General features: G+C 40.9%; 1 protein-coding gene across 1 annotated transcript; it reads left to right on the forward strand.

Moving 5' to 3' along the window:
- Positions 1-11,895: 11,895 nt before the first annotated feature.
- On the forward strand, positions 11,896-12,533 carry LOC139079729 (differentially expressed in FDCP 6 homolog). The gene is made up of 2 exons (XM_070596570.1): positions 11,896-12,177; positions 12,290-12,533. Exons 1-2 carry the CDS (start codon positions 12,023-12,025, stop codon positions 12,531-12,533), a joined length of 399 nt encoding a protein of 132 aa, XP_070452671.1. The 5' UTR covers positions 11,896-12,022.
- Positions 12,534-20,373: the final 7,840 nt, after the last annotated feature.

A 20,373-nucleotide genomic window follows, 5' to 3' on the forward strand; every position in this document is an offset into this window, starting at 1 on the left:
CCTGGCTCTGCACTCACAGTCTGCCCAACTTGGTGTGGGTGCCCCGACAATTGCTTAGCCACCTTGGTGTGGGGCATTCCCACAGTCTGGAGGCACTCTGAAAGCACAGGCATTCCCACAGAGGGCTGCCTTCTCTCTCTTCTCTTCTCAGGGTTGCATGCCAGCTGTCACAAGGTCATGCCCTTAAGTTGCTGCAACATGGGAGGGAGAGGGTATCCCCTCACCTCCTTCCACTGCCTCCTGTGGGGGTCCAGTACCCGCACCTTCAAACGTAAGGCTGTGTAGACCTCTCAGACATCTATTATGTTGTGTGAATGTCCTCTGTTGGTTTATGAATGCCCTTATGAATGCCCTTGTATTTTAGTAGGGAGAGACTAAGGGAAAAGTTCACTCCTCCATGATGCTGACGTCACTCTTGAGTTACTTTTTGTGTATGGTGTAGTACAGTGGCCTACTTTCATTCTTTTGCAGGTAGTTGTCCAGTTTTCCCAACACCATTTATTAAAGAGATTTTCCTTTCTCTATTGTACACTCTTGGATCCTTTATTGAAGATTAGCTATCCACAGATGTGTGGGTTTAATTGTAGGCTCTTGATTCTATTCCACTGATCTGTGTGTCTGTTTTCATGCCAGTATGATGCTGCTTTGAAGCATCCTCTCCTCTTCAATTTTTGGGAAGAATTTGAGAAGGACAGTTATTAAGTCTTCTTTGAATGTTTGGTAGAATTAACCAGTGAAGCCATGTGGTCCTAGACTTTTCTTTTTGGGGACATTTTTTATTACATTTTAGATCTCCTTACTAGTCATTGGACTATTCAGATTCTATATTTATTTTTGATTCAGTTTTGGAGGGTTGTACGTTTCTAAGAACTTATCCATTTCTTCTGGCTTATCCAACTTGCTGGTATTTAGCTTTCTGTAGTATTCTCTTATAATATTTGTGTTTATGTGGGAGCCATTGTGCTTTCTCTGATTTTATTTGAGCTTTCCCTCTCTTTTTTTGGTGAGTCTAGCTAAAAGTTTGTCAATTTTGTTTATCTTCTCAAGGAACCAACTTTTAGTTTCAATGATTTTCTCTATTGCTTTTTTTTTGTCTCTATTTCATTTATTTCCAACCTGATTTTAATTGTTTCCTTCCTTCTACTGATTTTGTGCTTTGTTTGTTCTTCTTTTTCAAGTTCCTTTAGGTGTATTGTTATGTTGTTTACTTGAGATTTTTGTTTCTTAAGGTAAGCCTGTATTACTATAAACTTCTCTCTTAGCACTGCTTTTGCTGTATATCATAAGTTTTGGTATGTTGTATTTTCATTTTCATTTGTCTCCAAGTATTTTTAAATATCTCCTTTGATTTCTTCATTGAATCAAGAGTTGCTCAAGGCATTTTGTTTACTCTCCACATATTTGTATCTTCCCAAAATCTGTAGCTCCCAAAGCTGAATGAAGAAGAAATGGATAATCTGAATACACCAATTACAAGTAAAGAGATTGAAACAGTAATCAAAAAAACACCACAAAAAATAAAAGTCCAGGACAAGATGTCTTCCTTGGTGAATTTTATGAAACATTAAAAGAGGATTTAATACCTATCCTTCTCAAACTATTCCAAAAAATTATGGATGATGGGATACTTCCTAACACATTCTATGAGGCCAACATCATCCAGACACCAAAGCCTGACAAGTAAAACACAAAAAAGGAAAACTACAGGCCAGTATCACTGATAAACATAGATGCAAAAATCCTCAAATAATACTGGCAACTAGAATAGAGAAATACGTCAAAAAGATCATACACCATGATCAAGTGGGATTTTTACCAGGGATACAGGGATAGTTCAACATCTGCAAATCAATAAGTGTAATACACTACATTAACAAAGTGAGGAATAAAAACCATATGATCATCTCAATAGACACAGAGAATACATTTGACAAAGTCTAACAGCCATTTATGATAACAATTCTTAACAAAATGGTGTTAGAAGGAAAGTACCTCAACATAATAAAGGCCATATATGACAAACCCACAGCCAACATTATACTCAATGGGGACAACATCAAAACCATCCTCTGAGAACAGGAAAAAGACAAGGGTGCCCACTCTCACCACTCTTATTCAACACTGTACTGGAGGTTTGGGCCAGAGCAATTAGTCAAGAAAAATGAATAAAAGGAATCCAAATAGGGAGTGAAGAAGTGAAACTCTTGCTGTTTTCAGATGACACAATCTTATATATAGAAAACCCTCAAGAATCCATCAGAAAACTATTAGAAATAATCAACAACTACAGCAAAGTTGCAGGGTACAAAATCAACTTAGAACAATCATTTGCATGTCTATACTCTAATAATGAACTAACAGAAAGAGAACTTAAGAATACAATCCCATTTACAATTGCAACAAAAAGAATAAGATATCTAGGAATAAATTTAGCCAAGACGGTGAAAGATATACAATGAAAACTATAAGACATTATTGAAAAAAATCAATGATGACATAAAGAAATGGAAAGATATTCCTTGAACATGGATCAGAAGAATAAACATAGTTAAAATGTCCATACTGCCCAAAGCAAACTACCTGTTCAATGCAATCCCAATCAGAATCCCAATGACAGTCTTCAAGTAAATAGAACAAAGAATCCTAAAATTCATATGGAGCAACAAAAGACCTCGAATAACTAAAGCAATCCTGAGAAAAAAGAGCAAAATTGGAGACATCACAATCCCTGACTTCAAAATGTACTGCAAAGCTATAATAATCAAATCAGCATGGTGCAGGTACAAAAACAGGCACACAGATCAATGGAACAGAAATGAAAGCCCAGAAATAAAACCACACATCTAAGGACAGCTAGTCTTTGACAAAGGTGCTAAGAACATACAAGGGAGAAGAGAAAGTCTCTTCAAAAAATGGCGTGGGGAAAACTGGACAGCCACATGCAAAAGAATGAAAGTACACAGCTATCTTATGCCATACACAAAAATAAACCAAAAATGGACAAAAGACTTGAAGATAAGAACTGAAACCATAAAACTTCTGGAAGAAAATATAGGTAGTACACTCTTTGACAGCGATGTTAAAAGGATCTTTTTGAATACCATGTCTTCTTGGATAAGGGAAATAAAAGAAAAAATAAACAAGTGAGACTTCATCAGACTAAAGAGCTTCTGCAAGGCAAAGGAAACCAGGATCAAAACAAAAAGATAATCCACCAACTGGGAGAAAATATTTGCAAATCATTTACCCAACAAGGGGTTAATATCCCTAATATATAAAGAACTCACACAACTCAACAACAAAAAATCAAACACGCTGATCAAAAAATGGGCAGAGGATATGAACAGACACTTCTCCAAAGAAGATATACAGATGACCAATAGGCACATGAAAAGATGTTCAACATCACTAATCATCAGGGAAATGCAAAACAAAACTACAATAAGATATCACCTTACACCTCTTAAAATGGCTACAATCACCAAGACAAAATATAACAAATGTTGGAGAGGAAGTGGAGACAAATGAACCTTCATACACTGCTGGTGGGAATGCAAACACTATGGAAAACAGTATTGAGATTTCTCCGAAAACTAAAAATGGAAATACCATATGACCTAGCTATCCCACTACTGGGTATCTATCCAAAGAACTTGAAATCAACAATTCAAAGTGACTTATGAACCCCTATGTTGATTTCAGCATTATTCACAATAGCCAATACATGGAAGCAATCCAAGTACCCATCAACAAATGACTGGGTAAAGAAGATGTGGTATTTATATTCAATGGAATACTACTCAGCCATAAAGAAGACTAAATCATCCCACTTGCAACAACATGGATGGACATGAAGGGTATTACGTTAAGTGAAGGAAGCCAGATGGAGAAAGACAAACACCAGATTATTTCACTCATGTGGAAGATAAAAGACACATGGACAAAGAGAACAGCTCAGTGGTTACTAGGGGAAGAGGTCTGGGGGGTGGGCACAGGGGGTGAAGGAGAGCACTTATATAGTGATGGACAAGTAATAATATATAATTGAAGTTTCACAACGTTGTAAAGTATTATGAATTCAATAAAAAAGAATTTATATCCTCCTGTACTCCTAATCAATAGTCTTGGTTCTATCCTTTGGAGGTAAACTAACTCACACTTTTTTCCATATAGAAGCTCTTCTGATGTTTGACCCCACTCTTATATTTTTCTTCTTCAAGCTACAACATCCCTAATTCCTCATATAAAGATTATGGTTCCCTTTTCCAATTTGGCTCCCTTTTATTTCTTTTTCTTGCCTGATTGCTCTAAGACTTCCAATACTATGTTAAATAAAAGTGGTGAAAGTAGGCATCCTTGTCTGGTTCCTGTTCTTAGAGGGATAACTTTCACTTTTTCTCCATTGAGAAAGATATTTGCTGTGGGTTTGTCATATATGGCCTTTATTATGTTGAGGTATTTTCCTTCTACACCCATTTTATTTAGAGTTTTTATGATAAATTGATGCTGTATCTTGTCAAATGCTTTCTCTGTGTCTATTGAGATGATCATGTGATTTTTATTCTTCATTTTGTTAATGTGGTGTATCATGTTGATAGATTTGCAGATGTTGAACCATCCCTGCATCCGTGGACTGAAACCCACTTGATCATGGTGTATGATCTTTTTAATGTATTGTTGTATTCAATTTGCTAATATTTTGTTGAGGATTTTTGCATCGATGTTCATCAGTGATATTGGCCTGTAATTTTTCTTTTTTGTGTTGTCCTTGTCTGATTTTGGTATCAGATAAGGAAGCCATCTCATCCTGGACTTTTATTGTTTGGGAGATTTTTGATTGCTTCTCTACTTCTTCTTAGTCCAGTTTTGGAAGGTTGTATGTTTCTAAGAATTTATCTATTTCTTCTAGATATCCAATTTGTTGGTGTATAGCTTTTCATAGTATTCTCTTACAATCTTTTGTATTTCTGAGGTGTCCATTGTAATTTCTCCTCTTTCATTTCTGATTTTATTTATTTGAGCCTTCTCTCTTTTTTTTTTGGTGAGTCTAGCTAAGGGTTTGTCAATTTTGTTTATCTTTTCCCAGAACCAACTCTTGGTTTCACTAATTTTTTCCATTTTTTTAGGTCTCTATTTCATTTATTTCTGCTCTTATTTTTATTATTTCCTTCCTTCAGCATTTTCCAGTTTTTTTAGGTGGACTGTTAGCTTGTTTATTTGGGAATTTTCTTGTTTGTTGAGGTAGGCCTGAATTCCTATAACCTTCCCTCTTAGAACAGAGCTTTTGCTGTATCCCATAGATTTTGGCATGTCATACTTTCATTTTCATTTTTCTCCAGGAATTTTTTTGATTTCTCCTTTGATTTCTTCATTGACCCAATCATTGTTCAGTAGCATTTTGTTTAATGTCCACATTTTTGTGGCTTTTCTTATTTTCTTCCTGTAGTTGATTTCTAGTTTCATATCTTTCTGCTCAGAAAAGATGCATGGTATTATTTCCATCTTCTTAAATTTATTCATACTTGTTTTGTGGCCTAATATATGATCAATCCTGGAGAATGTTCCATGTGCATTTGAAAAGAATGTGTATTCTGCAGTTTTTGGATGGAATTTTCTATACATATCTACTAAATCCATCTGGTCTAATGTGTCATTTAAGGCCAATGTTTCCTTATTGATCTTCTGTTTGGATGATCTATCCATTGGTGTAAGTGGAGTGTTAAAGTCCCATACTATTATTGAGTTACTATTTCTCCTTTTATGTCTGTTAATAATTGCTTTATATATTTAGGTGCTCCTATGTTGGGTGCATAGATATTTACAAGTGTTATATTTTCTTGTTGGATTCTTCCTTTTATCATTATGTAGTTCCCTTCTTTGTCTCTTGTTAATAGTTTTTGTTTTAAAGTCTATTTTGTCTGATATAAGTATTGCTACCCCCACTTTCTTTTCTTTTCCATTTGCATGGAGTTTCTTTATCCATCCTTTCACTTTCAGAGGGACGATCTGGGACCACAATGGTTGTGCTTTCCATGTGGTGCCCAGAGTTTACGGACATCTTTGCGGGCATCAGAAATTGGACACATTCTCATTTCTCCAGGATGTTGGAAAAGTCAGAAGAGTTAATTTCTAACCCTGCAATTAAAACCTTGCCCTGCCTCCTAGTGATGTCCCCCAAGACTGACAGCTTCTCATGCCAGTCCCAATGTGGACGACATCCAGGCATCAGGGCAATCTTCCTTTCACTATCTCACACCTCAACCGTCACCACTTCCATGTCCCATCATAGAACATTTAAAAGCTTGAAATGGACTCCCTTTCCAAGAGAGGAAATAGCTTAGGGCTTGACTTGCCACCTCAAGTCTAAACTCTACCTAGCTTCCAAGAATGTCTATAAGCAGGCCTCATTCTACCTTTCTAGTCATGGGTCCTTCATAGTAGTAGCCTTCAAAATTTTTTGCCCCTCTACTCTTAAAAAAATACACAAGAACTATGCAGCTCCTTGCACATTTTTAAGGTGACATCTAATATATTTCATCATTAGTTTAAAAACTTAATAGTTGCAGAGGATGGATGTAATGTCTACTATTCTATAAATACTGACATTTTAATATAAAACTGCTATATTACCTTTTTAAATGTATTGAATAAGACTCAAATCCCATAGCGATTTGATGCTTACCATCATTTGTCTTAAAAATACATGAACAAGCTCTTCTTTAGCAATAAGGAATTTTACATTGTCTCTTTTCTCCTTGTACTTGTGTTTCCATTCCACTTTCCCCCCAAATATCTAGTCTTAGTGTAACGTATGTGCTTGAAAGTCTTTCACTGATCATCATATCATACATCTCTGCAAACAAAATATGTATATAAGCTGAAATTTAAAAATTTTTTGTTTCATGTAACTATAAAGCTCTGAGACATTTTCTTTTGGTTTGAGTCGCCATTATGAATATTAGTAATATTCAGTTGATCAAAACAGCATAAATATTGTGATTTTTATAAATATTAAACATAAACACAAAAAATACATTGAAAATGTATTTCTTTCTTTTCTTTTTCCTGAGGAAGATTCACCCTGAGCTCACATCTGTGCCAATCTTCCTCTATTTCATATGTGAGTCACTGCCACAGCATAGCCTCTGATGAGTGGTATAGGTCCACACCCAGGAATCGAGCCCAGGCCACCGAAGTGGAGGGCAGTGAATTCAACCAGTAGGCCATGAGGCCAGCCCCAGAAATGTATTTCTTAATGAAATGGATGAGCTACTTTTTCCCCCAGATAGTTCATATGTTTATAGTTGAATATTACTTATTGCTAGAATGAGACGGCATTCTGCATCAATTCTAGTCCTATTTTTTTTATTTTTAAGTTGAGAAACCTTATTCACATAAATAAGTAGATGAGAATTGAGAGAGTTTTGATATACAGTAGCAAAGGCATCTAATTCTGAGTTGTTTGCCCAAAAAAATCACAGACATCTATTACAAAAAAAAATATTGTTAATGATTTTTTAGCTGACAATGCGATTCAGTTCTTCCAGATTTGAAAGCAAAGATTTAGAAAACTCCTGACTTGAAAACAGAAAGAATTTGTTGCCCAGATTTTGAGCCACTTACCTCTTAGCAGCCACAGACCTACACCAGCATTTCCACAGTGTTCCAGGAATGTCACCCCTCTGGGTTGTCCACTATTGGAAGACAGTGGGTGGGTGAGTGGTGAGCCTTGCTACTGAAAGTAGGGAAGGAGAAATTGTCAGGGGGGCAGGCGGAAAGCAGATTTGGTATAGAGAACACTTGGAAAGTGAGGATCTGCAAATTGATTCCCTTAAAACTCCTGTGCCCTAGAGATACCCCACTCCAATTAGGGGACCATTGATCCTCTCATCCAGTATCCAGAATCCAGACTTCTTGTGCCCATAAACATGTTATGCTTCTTTCTACTTATGCTTTTCCCCATGTTCTCCTACTCTCCTTTCTTACTTATTTATTTTTTATTTATTTTAAGGGCCATCTCAAATCCCAGCTCCTACTCAATGTTTCCCTTTTTTCTGAATTCCTACTGCACTTAGAGTTTGAACCTCACTTCCAATCCCTGAAATATGCATCATGTTATACTGGCAGCTTTGTTTCATAACACTTTAAATAGACTATAATGAAGTTCCCTGCAATAAAGTTTGGTGTACTTGCAAAAGATGAACTTTGATGTTGGATAGCGCATAAGCTACAGGAGGGCAGGGACTCTATTTTGTTCTGTGCCATATAGCCAGCACCTAGCACAATACCTGGCATATAATAAGAGCTTAATAAATAATTTGTTGAATAAATGAATGAACTTGAGTTTGAATCTTAGCTACTTCATCACTTTTAAGCTGCATGACACCCACTCATTCATTTTAGAATTTGTTCCTCATAAATTCATTCAACAAACATTTGTTGGATGCCTACTAGGAGCCAAGCACTGTACTAGGCTCTGAGGACATAAGTTGAAGAAGATATGTCTCAAGGAACTCAAGCATCTAGTTATAGGGGCTGTTACATGATGTAAGTTGGAAAGGACAGCCAGAGTGCAGGCCCAGAGGAAGAAAAAGGAGAGAGCTGCTAGTAGATCTATAGAGCAGAGGCATAGGAGGCCCTCCTGGGCCAAATCATCATGGACCTCATATGCCACGTATGGGAATGTGAACTTGACTGTCCAGGGTACCACTGAGAGACTGGAAGGTGGGAAGAGTCAAGAACAAGTCTGCATTTTAGAAAACCCATTGGGGCAGGTGTGGGGAGAAGGGTTAGCAGGGAGATCTGCTTACTGCTCTTATCCAGTTGGGAGTGATGAGAGCCAGAGTGAGGCAGTGGCCATGAGACATGGCTCCAAGGAGGTAGATTTGTCAGTGACGAAGAAAATCCAATCAGCTGGACTTGGAGACTGTTTAGATATGGGGCAAGACGGAGAAGGAGTAAAGGTATGCAGGCAGCTAGAGGATACAAAGGTCTCAGCCATGGCAGTAGGCATGGGGCTAAAGAGGAAGGATAGATGTGAGCATATGAAAGAAAGAGAATCTACTGGATTTGGTGATGATGGGTTTTGCACAAGGGTGATGAGAGGGAGGGAGCAAGTCATCCTACATTTCCATGTCTCTGTCCTAAGTAACAAGATCAGTGAGTCAGATGATAAGGGAAGAGAAGCAAGTTTGGAAGGCTCTGGGCAAGTTAACTGACCTCTCTGAGCTTCTGTTTCTCCACATGTAAAATGAGAATAATAATAATAATATCCACCTCTCAGGGTTGCCATGAGAATTAAATAATCTGGGAAATTTCAGGGCATAGAGTAGATGCTCAATAAACACTTTTAGGCAATACTAATAACAGTGATTGCTCACATGCCTAGTACTTAATCCTCATAACCCTATAAGGTATGTATATTATTATCCTGATTTTACCAACAGGGGAACTAAAGCACAGAGAGGTGAAGAAACTTGACCAAAGTCACCCGGCTAGTAAGTGGTAGAGTGTACTTCCCTAGTCGCTGCACTACACCTTACTCCTTCGGGGACCTGTAACCGGACTTGAGGGAGGAAATGCCAGGAAAGATGGACAGCAGACTGATCAATGGTTCATTCCAAGGGCAGTTTTTATTTGAAAATGTGCCTCCACAACTTGGTGGCAGTCTAGGGGCAGATGGCCCCTGGCTTGCTTGTTTAGTCTCTTTCCAGCCCAGGGCACGGGGTCCTTGGACTTAAGGCACTGGGTCAGGTTCTTAAGGATCAACATCCCAGACAGCCTCAGTGGTCTGGGGCCTGGGGCTGGTGACACAAATGAAGGTTTCATTCTGGGCTGTTAATGGTTGGAGGGCCTGGGCCCCTGACACCAGGACCTTAGCTTCCTCTTCTGCAGAGGCCATTGTCACCCAGAGGCCAGCTGTGGCCAGGTCCTGGTGGGCCTGAGTTTGGGGGAAAAGGGGCTAGCAGAGGCTAATTTTCTGTTGCTGGGTCCAGTTTATCTTCCTGAGGAGTGAAAGTCGAGATGGGAGCCTCATCCCCCCCACCTTGAGGGACTTCTGCAGCTCTCTGCTGCTGGGCAAGGCCATCCTATTGCCCCTGGATGCCCAGCAGGTCAGGTGCTTTAGGAAAGAGTCGCAGCGTGCAAGTAGAGAGGGCTGGAAGCCTGCGACAGAGCTGCTGGTGGTGGGACGTCTGCCTGGCAGAGGAAAGGCGGGTATGTAAGGAGGAAGGAGAAAGCTGCTGTAAAGGTGGGAAGTTGAGGGCCTGCCTCAGACCTTGGCAGAGAGGCGGACCTCCTGACCTTCAGTCCTAGGTGGCTCCATAGACGTGGAGGTGCCTCTTTCACCCTTCCTTTTCCCTCCCTACTCCAGGGAAAGCTCCGGGGTCTACCTCTTCTCACCTCCAGGCTCAGCTGGATGCACAAGCCGGCCCACCTGGACATTCCAGTGTTTCCCATTGGTGCTGGCCTGGTGCGCCTTCCACTGGGAGCCTTTTGGGTGAGAGCCGGAGGAGTGGGTCAGAGCCACCACCCAAGACAGGGTGTCTTGACCTTTTCAGGTTCACAGGCCCCTTAGAATCTGACAAAGATTATTGATCATCTCCCTAGAAAGACTCACATAGGTTCATAAAGAGTTATGTATATGAAGAGAGTTGATGTCCAATTTCAGGGGATACACGGACCCCAAAGGGTCAAAACTAATCATCACTATGGCTTCCATTCACTAAGCAGCTAAGATGTGCTAAGTATGCTTATTATCTTATTTAACCTCCAGAGCAGAAGTTAACAACAAACAAGTGCAAAAGAGGGTAAGTGTCTTGCCCAGGGACACACGCTGGGCTCTAAACCTCTGTACCGCACCACCTCTCCAGGACCCAATGCAAACCCCTCTGCTCCGATGTTCACACAGCCATTAGCAGGGTTGGAAGATGGAATCATAGAGGACCTTCTCTTTCTATGTCACGTATTTCTGTGTTTGAATTTTTTACAATGGCCATGCAAGCCAACAAAGCAAAATAAAATTAATCAATATTAATAAAACAAAAGATAGAAAATGTTTTTAAAAAGAAGAACCCCTCTTTTATGGAGATTTGGGCTCCAAGGAGTAGACTAAAACACAGGCATAGCAAAGTAGGTAACTTGGAAGGGTAGGAGGAAAAATTTTGCCCAGATTAATAATAATGATAAAAATAGCAGCTAATATCTCTTCAGCAGTTTACACATACTCAATATCACATATTATCTCGTTCTATCTTCACAATAATGTTGTTATCGCTCCCCTTTCCCAGATGAGGGGCTTGAAACTGGGAGAAGTTCGGCAATTTTCCCAAGATCACACAGCCAGGCGACGACAGAGCCAGGGTTTGAGGGAAGGTCCAGAGCCCGTGCTCACCACGCTCACCCACCAGCCTCCCTGCTATCCCGCCCCAGGTGCCCCCTCCACGTGCCCCGCAGTGCCATCTCCTGCTGAGGACTTCATTCCTTTTTATAGCCGAATAATATTCCATTGTGCAGATATATCACATTTTGTTTACCCATTCATTCATTTATGGATGCTGGGTTGTTTCCATCTTTCTGCTACTGTGAATAATGCTGCTATGAACATCCATGCACAAGTCTCTGAGTGACATGTTTATGCTAACAGAACTTCAATCATAGAGGTGTGGTGAGGATCAAATGAGAAAATACTTTTAGTTGTTATGACAATTATAATTATACTAGTCACTCCCTTGCTAGAACCAGCTTTAGTTACAATTATAACATATAGTAATAAATATTAAGGCTGGTGCAAGGAAGGGGGTGACTTGAGCCCCTTTTCCCCATGTAACATGTGTTCACTGATCATTATCTGACCAAGTCAGGCTGTCAGAAAGGCATCAGATCAGGAAACTCTGACATGAAGGAACTCCCCAGACCCTCACCTGGAGCTAGCTAGTTGGCCAGCCCAGCGGATCTCTGGAGAAAGGGGAGCATCCCTGCTCCCATTGACCTGGCTCTGCCTCTTGCACAAGCCCAGGCCTCCATGCAGGCTGAGATGGAGCTGAAGGAGGAGGAGGTTGCCCAGCAGCAGCATCACATCCAGGAGCTGGAGGAGATGCAGCAGAGGCTTCAGGAGGCCCTGCAACTGGAGGTGAAAGCTCAGCGGGACGAGGAGGCTGTGTGCCTAGCCCAAACCAGGTAGGGCTGAGGGATCCCTTTTGGTTCCCCTTCCTAATTCCCCTACCGTCCCACTTGCTGAGCACCTGCAAGGTGCCTCGGCTCTGGAGATGACGCGGTGCTTTTCCTGCAGACTGCTGGAGGAGGAGGAGGAGAAGCTGAAGCAGCTGCTGCAGCTGAAGGAGGAGCAGGAGCGCTACCTCCAGCGGGCGGGCAAGGCAGGAGAAGCCAGAGCCGAAGCTTGCATTTGGCCTCACACGTCTCTTTCTTTTTTTGGTTCTAATCTGTATCCGTTTGCTGTAATAAACCATAACTATCACTATAACAGCTTTTATGGGTCCCATGACCCAGTCTTCCTAGTGAATCATGGAACTTGAGGGTGGTATTGGGACCTTCAGACCACACACTCTGGTGAGTATGTCTGCTCATTGACTAGAAGCCAGAGAAAAAGTCACAGTCAGTGTTGTGCCTGCATTCAGCACTGTATGCAGTCAGCCTTGTAGCTGTAACACATTTCCATTTTTCAAGACAAAAAAGAAAGGCTCATCTTCGACTCCTTTGTACACCATTGGTCAAAAGTGAATAGATAATTCCTTCGGGCTTAACACAGCTGAAAGTCCCACGTGGGGAAGAAAAGATTGTTTTTCTCTCCAGAAATAAGACTCCCTTGGGCCACAGAGGAAGGCTCAGAGGACAAGAGGAAGCATCACAAAAAGGCAGGAGGAGTTTCATCAGGGCCTAAGATAAGCAAGCTGTTTTCTTAGAAGTTTATTCAGATTTTTCATTCACTGGAGCAGGTTTTTTTTAAAACTCTCACACGTGTAGAAATATCTTCATTTTTTTTTTTTTTTTTTGAGGAAGATTAGCCATGAGCTAACTGCTGCCAATCCTTCTCTTTTTGCTGAGGAAGACTGGCCCTGAGCTAACATCCATGCCCATCTTCCTCTACTTTATATGTGGGACGCCTACCACAGCATGGCGTGCCAAGCGGTGCCATGTCCACACCCGGGATGTGAACCAGTGAACCCCGGGCCACCAAAGTGGAATGCGTGCACTTAACCGCTGTGCCACCGGGCCAGACCCTTTTCATTGTTTTTACATTCCAAATATTTGTGTAATTTATGCCAGGTTCATTCTTCTCGGGTTTGTTTGTTTTGTTTTCATTTTCTGGTGTAGTTTGTTCTGGTGTAGTTTATGGTTTAAGTGTGATAGTCCTCATCTTATAATGCAAATTAATGCAAAGCCCAAAACAGGAATAAACAGCACTATGAGGAGGCTCCCTGCCAACCCCCTTTTTATGCCCCAAACACTGTTTCCGCTCCCAACACCATCTGTTTAATCCCCTCTCTGGCTGAGAATCTCCTCTGCTGCCCTCTTACTCACCAGATAAGAATACTGAGTTCTAGCATTTAAAAGAAAATCTTTTAGAAGGAACTCAAAGAGCCAGAGCCCACTCCCTCTGCACCATGTCTCGACTCCCACGAACCTCGCAGGGAGGCCTTTCTGACTCTTGGTCCAGAATGGGCTCTCCCGGCTCCTTACTATCTCTGCTGGTTTATTTTATTTACAGTATTTGTCACTAACTAAAATTACATTTTTCTTTTCTGTCTTAATATTTTGGAAAGTCAAATTAAGTCAAAGTGAGTGTTACCACACAAAGGGCACAATCTGCTCGTGGTGAGACACAGGCCAGTCGTCAGGGGCAGGAGGTGGCAGAGAAAGGGCATTTTATTACAGCTTGCTAGCAAGAGGGAAGATGGCCGACTAACGTCCAAAAGAACCATCTTAAGTGGGGCACAGAATCTTGAAGCAGTTATGTAGGGCAGTGGGTTACAGGGGAGGGAGTTAGGAATGTTGACCCTCCGGTGTTACAGACTGGGAGTTGCCACACCAGATCTTTCAGTTGTCACTGATGATGGCTATGAGCATAGACTTTCTGCCTGGGGGTCATCACATTCCTAAGGAGCTGCAGCTGGGAGGTCTATGCACAAGCAGGGGTCATAAAATCTACAGAGCAGCTGAATCTCCTGGAGGGTGCAAATCCAGCTGAGTTAGTCAGAGGTCATTCAAAGTTACAGTATGGTCTCTTTTCTACAATATGGCTTCCCTTATGTCAACCTTGTGTTGAGCCGGTTTCATGAGAAACCATTTTCCACCTACCAAATTAGCCAATAATTAAAAGTGTGTCAATATCAAAGAATCTACTGCAGTTCTAACTGTAGTGGTGTAAACCGGTACTGTCTCTTTGGAAAACACTCTGTTATGACCTATTACAGGCTGAAGAGTACAAGCCCCTTGACAGAGCAAGTCCACTGCTGGATGGATGGCATAGAGAAACTCCCACACTTTGTAATAGCAAAACATGGGACACAACCCAGTGCAATCAAATAGAAAGTAAGTAGTCGGTGACATCAATGCAAATAATCCATAAACAGTCTATACATCAAAACTGGGGTGAGTTTATTACGAGCCAATCCTAAGGATCATATAGCATGGGACAGTTTTTTTCACAAAGGAATGGAGCACTCCAAAGAAGTGGGGTGTACAAAGGTTATATACCGTCAAAGAGCATGCATCATGTGTGATTAGAATGTCCCTTTTACAATAGTCAGTATTGCTTTGCCGGCACAGCAATTCAGTGAACACAGCAGGTCAGCAGTCACAAGGTGGATGGTCACAAGGTGATTGCAGCAGGCCAGCAATTAATCCTTAGTTTAGGAAGAGATGCTTATCTTTAAGGAAATGCCAATGTGGAGTAAGTTACATCCTTATCTTTTAGGGCATTCTTCTTATCTTTGGGACATAGTGACTACTAAAGCAGATATACAATGCATGCTCAACAGGCCATGTCGAGCCCTTTTGGAGAAACAAGTTCAGGCTGAATTAGTTTTAACCCAAATGGCTTCCTCATGTACTCCAATATATCCTATTGCTTGTCATTTATTTATCAGTAATATGCTGGAATATTGTATTCAATTTAAGTGAGCTACAGCTAAATAGCATAAGGGTAAGTCACATAGATGCACAAAACTGAGCAAAAAATAAAATAAAGGCAAGTTGCAGAAGAATTGTACAGGATGACTCCGTTTATTCAAAGTTCAAAACTATACACAATGAAATAATATATTATTTAGCAATGCATTTATTTTGGTAAAAATATAAGGTCAATAATGAGATTAATGAATGGGATTTGATTGGAGAAGGACCTATAGATGCCTCCAAAGATGCAGATGATACTGCATTTCTTAGGCAGATTGGGATGCCTGTAGTTTTAATTTTATTCTTCTTTACATCTTCTACATAACTTATATACATTAATTTGTAACTTTTAAATGCTAAGGCACAATAGTATGCAGACAACCTATAGGAAATAATATTGAACAGAGGGAAAGGAAAGCCAACAGTTAGTCTCATAGAAGGCATAACAGAGAGAAGAGAAAAACAGATTCTCAAGATGACTTTGTGTTTTAGAGCAGTCTTTGTTCCCAACATCTTAAAGATCCCAATGTGACTTTCAGTTTTAAAACAGCACTATGCTGCTGCCGTGATTGCCTGGTTTATAACATGGCAGATTCAAGTCAAATCACTTCTGGGAGGTCCGAACCTAAAATACAAATTGCAGATCTGTGTTTCTCGCTATATGGTAATTGCTTCCTCTTGGCTAGAGATTTTCACAGTGAATGAACGTGTTGGACCGTGTCTGTTTTCCTGGCTGCACTCTGATGCTCCAGGCAGCAGGGCTAGGTCACTGGCTGGCATACAATCCAGACGCTTGGAGGAGGGTGACCTTGACTAGACAAAATATGGATCGGACCAGGCCTCATTAATAAAGAAGCCTTTATTAAAGCAAGGAAAGGAGGTTCAAATTAATTTGAATTTAGGCCAGTGACTCTTGAAGGTAACAAGCCCTGAGCTAGTCATATGATAGATAGAAAGATGCTTTTGGGGAGATAGAATAGGGGAAAAAGTGAGAATTTGAGATAAACAGCTGCCTTTATCAAAATTTAGACATGACTTCTATGTTAGGAATATTTTGTTTGTTTCATCACACACATTGATCTAAAATGTTTATGTGTCACGTGTATCTTTTGTTGTTGTTGTTTTTATCAAGGAAGATTGGCCCTGAGTTAACATCTGTTGCTAATCTTTTTGCTTGAGGAAGATTCTCGCTGAGCTACCATCTGTGCCAATCTTCCTCTGTTTTGTATGTGGGATGCTGCCACAGCGTGGCTTGATGAGTGGTGTGGAGGTTCGCGCCCAGGACTGGAACCTGCAAACCCTGGGCCCCCAAAGCAGAGCTCGCAAACTTAACCACTATGCCACCTGGCTGGCCCCTCATATGTATCTTTTTATAAGAAAAACACAAAGCTTCTAATGTGTTTACACTGGACAGACGTTAGAACGCAGTGTTTTGGAGCTGGTGTGACATCCTGCTCCTTACATGCTCTGTAATGACACCGATGCTCAGGAAGATGGATTCCCTCTCTGTCAAGGACTGAGCTGAGACCGGACCCAAAACCCATAGCACTTGGTCTATATGTTTCCTCTTCCTTGTGCCTCATCTGAAACATTATAGGATCTATGTCAATGTAACTCTGGCCCCTCCAGGACCAGTTCAACTAACCCCATCTCTTATCAACAGAGTGATTAAGAATTGCTTTTCAGAAAATTGGCAAAGTCATGTAGCCAGGGCATATGCAAAAGAAGAAATAGTGACCTGAAACAACCTCAGAACCAAAGATCTTCCTTCCAACAGGACCTAAGGACAGGACACCACCAGAACATCAAAGAGGACTCTTATCAGAAGTGAGGGGTTCCTCATTCAGGAAGATCTGGTGTTAAAATTCCTTCTCCACCTCATCAAACATGTTTAGAACTCTATCATAAAAGTTTAGAACCTCATCATAAATTTAGAACCCTGTCATAAATGTTTGAAGCCTTGCCATAAATGCTTGAGGCCCACCAATCAAAGCCTGTCCCACCAGCATTTCCGTGTACCAGCCTGTTCTCCCTAAACTCTTAAATTTTGCCCCAAATCCTGAATCAGGGAGACAGATCTGAGAGCACATACCCCCTGTATTCCTGCAGATCGATCTCACAGAATAAAGCTGATCTCTTTTCCCAAAGGCTGATGCCGTAATTAATTGGCTTGTTTATGTGCATCGGGAAGAGAACCCTAATTTTGTGCAGTAACAGTGATAGAACATATCATGTGCCATCTCATCGTTTCTGTGATGAATGCTGGGTATGATCCATGTCTTACTTTGTAGTAATCATTTGATATCCCAGGTTGTAACACCAAGGGCTTTTGGTGCCTCTGTGTTATCTATTCAAAGGTACGTTGAGGACCTGCCCCAACTCTGGGCTACAGACACATGTGTCCCAGGTTGTAGAACTTTCCCTGAAATAGACAAGAACTTCCAAATGATTCCACATTCCCCCAGGCTTGGAGTGAAAAGGTACCCAAGAACCTAAATTCCTTAATATTCATGTTAGTATCTAGAGAGTAGTTTAGGTTCCAATAAAAATATTTTTGTAAATAAAGCCAGTTAGGTAAGCTCTAAGGGGTTTTTATTGTCCTTCTTTTCGCCATACATAGAATGCTTTTGCTGCAAATAATCTGCATCCTTTTAGCCTGCTATGGCTAATTAAGTTGTATCCAATTTGCCTAACTACCCAAGGATATCATCAACAGAGCAAGTTGGACACGTTGGATGATATGGTAATGCAACCTTTACTCATCAGATTGGCCAAACTGAAAAATGATGCTGGCAAAGGTGCAGGATAACAGGTGCTCTCATATATGCCGTGAGGTGTGATTGATTTTCATCTACTCCAGAATATTCCAGGAGTAGTTATTAGATTTTAAAATAGGTATATGTATGTTTTCAGAGTACTGAAAAAGTATGAAGCACAGCAAAGGAAGCCATTAACAAAATGGAAAGGCAACCTAGGTAACGGGAGAAAATATTTGCAAATCATGTATCTGATAAGGGGCTAATATCCAAAATACGTAAAGAACTCATACAACTCAATAGCAAAAAACTAAACAATCTGATTTTGAAAATGGGCAGAAGATCTGAATAGACATTTTTTCAAAGAAGATATACACATGGCCAACAGGTACATGAACAGGTATCCAGCATCATTAATCATCAGGGAAATGCAAATCAAAACCACAGACACCACCTCACACCTGTTAGAATGGCTATTATCAAAATGACTAGAAATAACAAGTGTTGGTGAGGATGTGGAGAAAAGGAAACCCTTGGGCACTATTGATGGTAATGCAAATTGGCGCAGCCAGTATGGAAAACAGTATGGAGGTTCCTCACAAAATTAAAATAGAAATACCGTATGATCCAGCAATTCTCCTTCTGGGTATGAAACCGAGGACAAAGGAGTTAGTTTCCCTGAATTAGGATGAAACTGTGTCTGTGCCTACAAGGTTAACGTGGGAAACAAAGCAAGCAAAGTTTCTGATCTTGCTTTGCAGAACAGCAGGAGGACCCCTGATAAAGAGAGTAGCTTGCTGGCAGCCCTCCACCTGACATTGTTGCCCCATCAGAAGAGGCAATAGTCTGCCTAAGTCCTCCCAAAACTTGCTGAGAACTACAAGGTTTTTTAGGAATGGCAGGCTTCTGTCAAATTTGGATTCCCAATTATGGGCTCATAATAAGGCCCCTATATGAGGCCCTAAAGGGTTTAGGCTCAGAATCTCTGAACCGGACTAAAGAATGCCAGTCAGCACTTGATACTATAAAAACCAAACTGACCTCAGCTCTGGCTTTGGGGCTGCCAAACTTGAGCAAGCCCTGCAGTCTCTATGTACATGAGAGACAAGGTGTAAGTCTGGGAGTATTTCCTCAAAAGTTGGGAACAATCTCTAGACCTGGGCCTATTTGTGTAAACAATTGGATCAAATGGTAAAGGGGTGGCCCCCTTGCCTTTGGGCAGTAGCGGCCACATGTGACATTCTTCAAGAAGCTGAAAAATTTACTCTAGGTCAACCTACTACTGTCTACATGCCCACCACATCCTAACATTATTGGAACAGAAACCGGATACTGGCTCACCTCAGGAAGGATGGGCGAATACCAAGCCACCCTTTTGAACCGTTCAAATGTCAGGTTACAAGTCACCTCAACTCTGAATCTGGCTATCTTGCTCCCCAACAAGGTTTCAAAAGCTTTAGATCATTACTGCTTACAGGTCATAGAAATGGTTTATTCCAGCCAGCCAGATCTAAAAGACCAGCCATTGGAAGAGCCCAAACTGGAACTTTTCACAGACAGTAGTAGCTTCACGGATCAAGGTAAGAAGTGTGCTGGGTATGCAGTTGTGATCTTGCAGAAGATTCTAGAAGGCAGAGTGTTATCCCTAGGGACCTCAGCCCAGAAGGCTGAGATCATTGCCCTCACCAGAGCCTTGCTCTTATAGCAAGGGAAAAAAATGAATGTCTATACAGATTCTCAATATGCATTTTCAGTGGTCCATGCCCACAGAGCTATTTGGAAGAAAGGAGGGTTTCTAGCTGCCAACAAGGAAGAAATTAAACACACTCTAGAGATATTATAATTATTGGAGGCAATCTATGAGCCTTCTTAGGTGGCCATAATGCATTGTCCAGGCCACCAAAAGGGTGAAATCTCATGAATAAAGGGAAATTGACTGGCGGACCAAGCAGCAAAGAAAGCAGCAAAGACAGAGACCCCTGTTATGATAGGCTTTTTGCTCCCCCAGGTAGATTTATCTGAGTATCAGTCAGCACACTCAGAGAAGGACCTAAATCAGGCAAAAGAATGGGATTTCACTTCTGAACATTTGACAGGCTGGAAAAATAATTCCCAGGGAATAATTTTAGTTTCTGAGGCTCTTCTGTATCCAATTTTGAAGCATATACACAAAAGCATCCATTATGGAAGAGATGCTACCATACAGTGGGTCCAAAAGTATATTATGCGACCTAATTTTCAAAAAAAAAAATTACAAAGGACTAAAAATTGCATGACTTCTTCAAAAAAACTACCCCAAGAGAGCTCCAGGACCCACTCACATGGGAATTCAACATAAAGGGGACGGGCCTACGGAAGACTGGCAAATAGACTTTACACAAAAGCCCCAAGTTGTTGGAAACTTCCAGTACTTGTTGGTGTTTGTGAATACCTTCTCTGGGTGGGTAGAGGCCTCTCCCACTTGAAGTGAAAAGGCATCAGA

This window comes from Equus przewalskii, chromosome 26 (genome assembly GCF_037783145.1).
Source record: "Equus przewalskii isolate Varuska chromosome 26, EquPr2, whole genome shotgun sequence".
Lineage (NCBI taxonomy): Eukaryota > Metazoa > Chordata > Mammalia > Perissodactyla > Equidae > Equus > Equus przewalskii.

Bases quoted from the DNA above. Each gene is read 5' to 3' on its own strand.
- LOC139079729 (XM_070596570.1), top strand. From the start codon at position 12,023: ATGCAGGCTGAGATGGAGCTGAAGGAGGAGGAGGTTGCCCAGCAGCAG. The intron at 12,178-12,289 runs GTAGGGCTGAGG...CTTTTCCTGCAG, and splicing joins GTGTGCCTAGCCCAAACCAG to ACTGCTGGAGGAGGAGGAGG.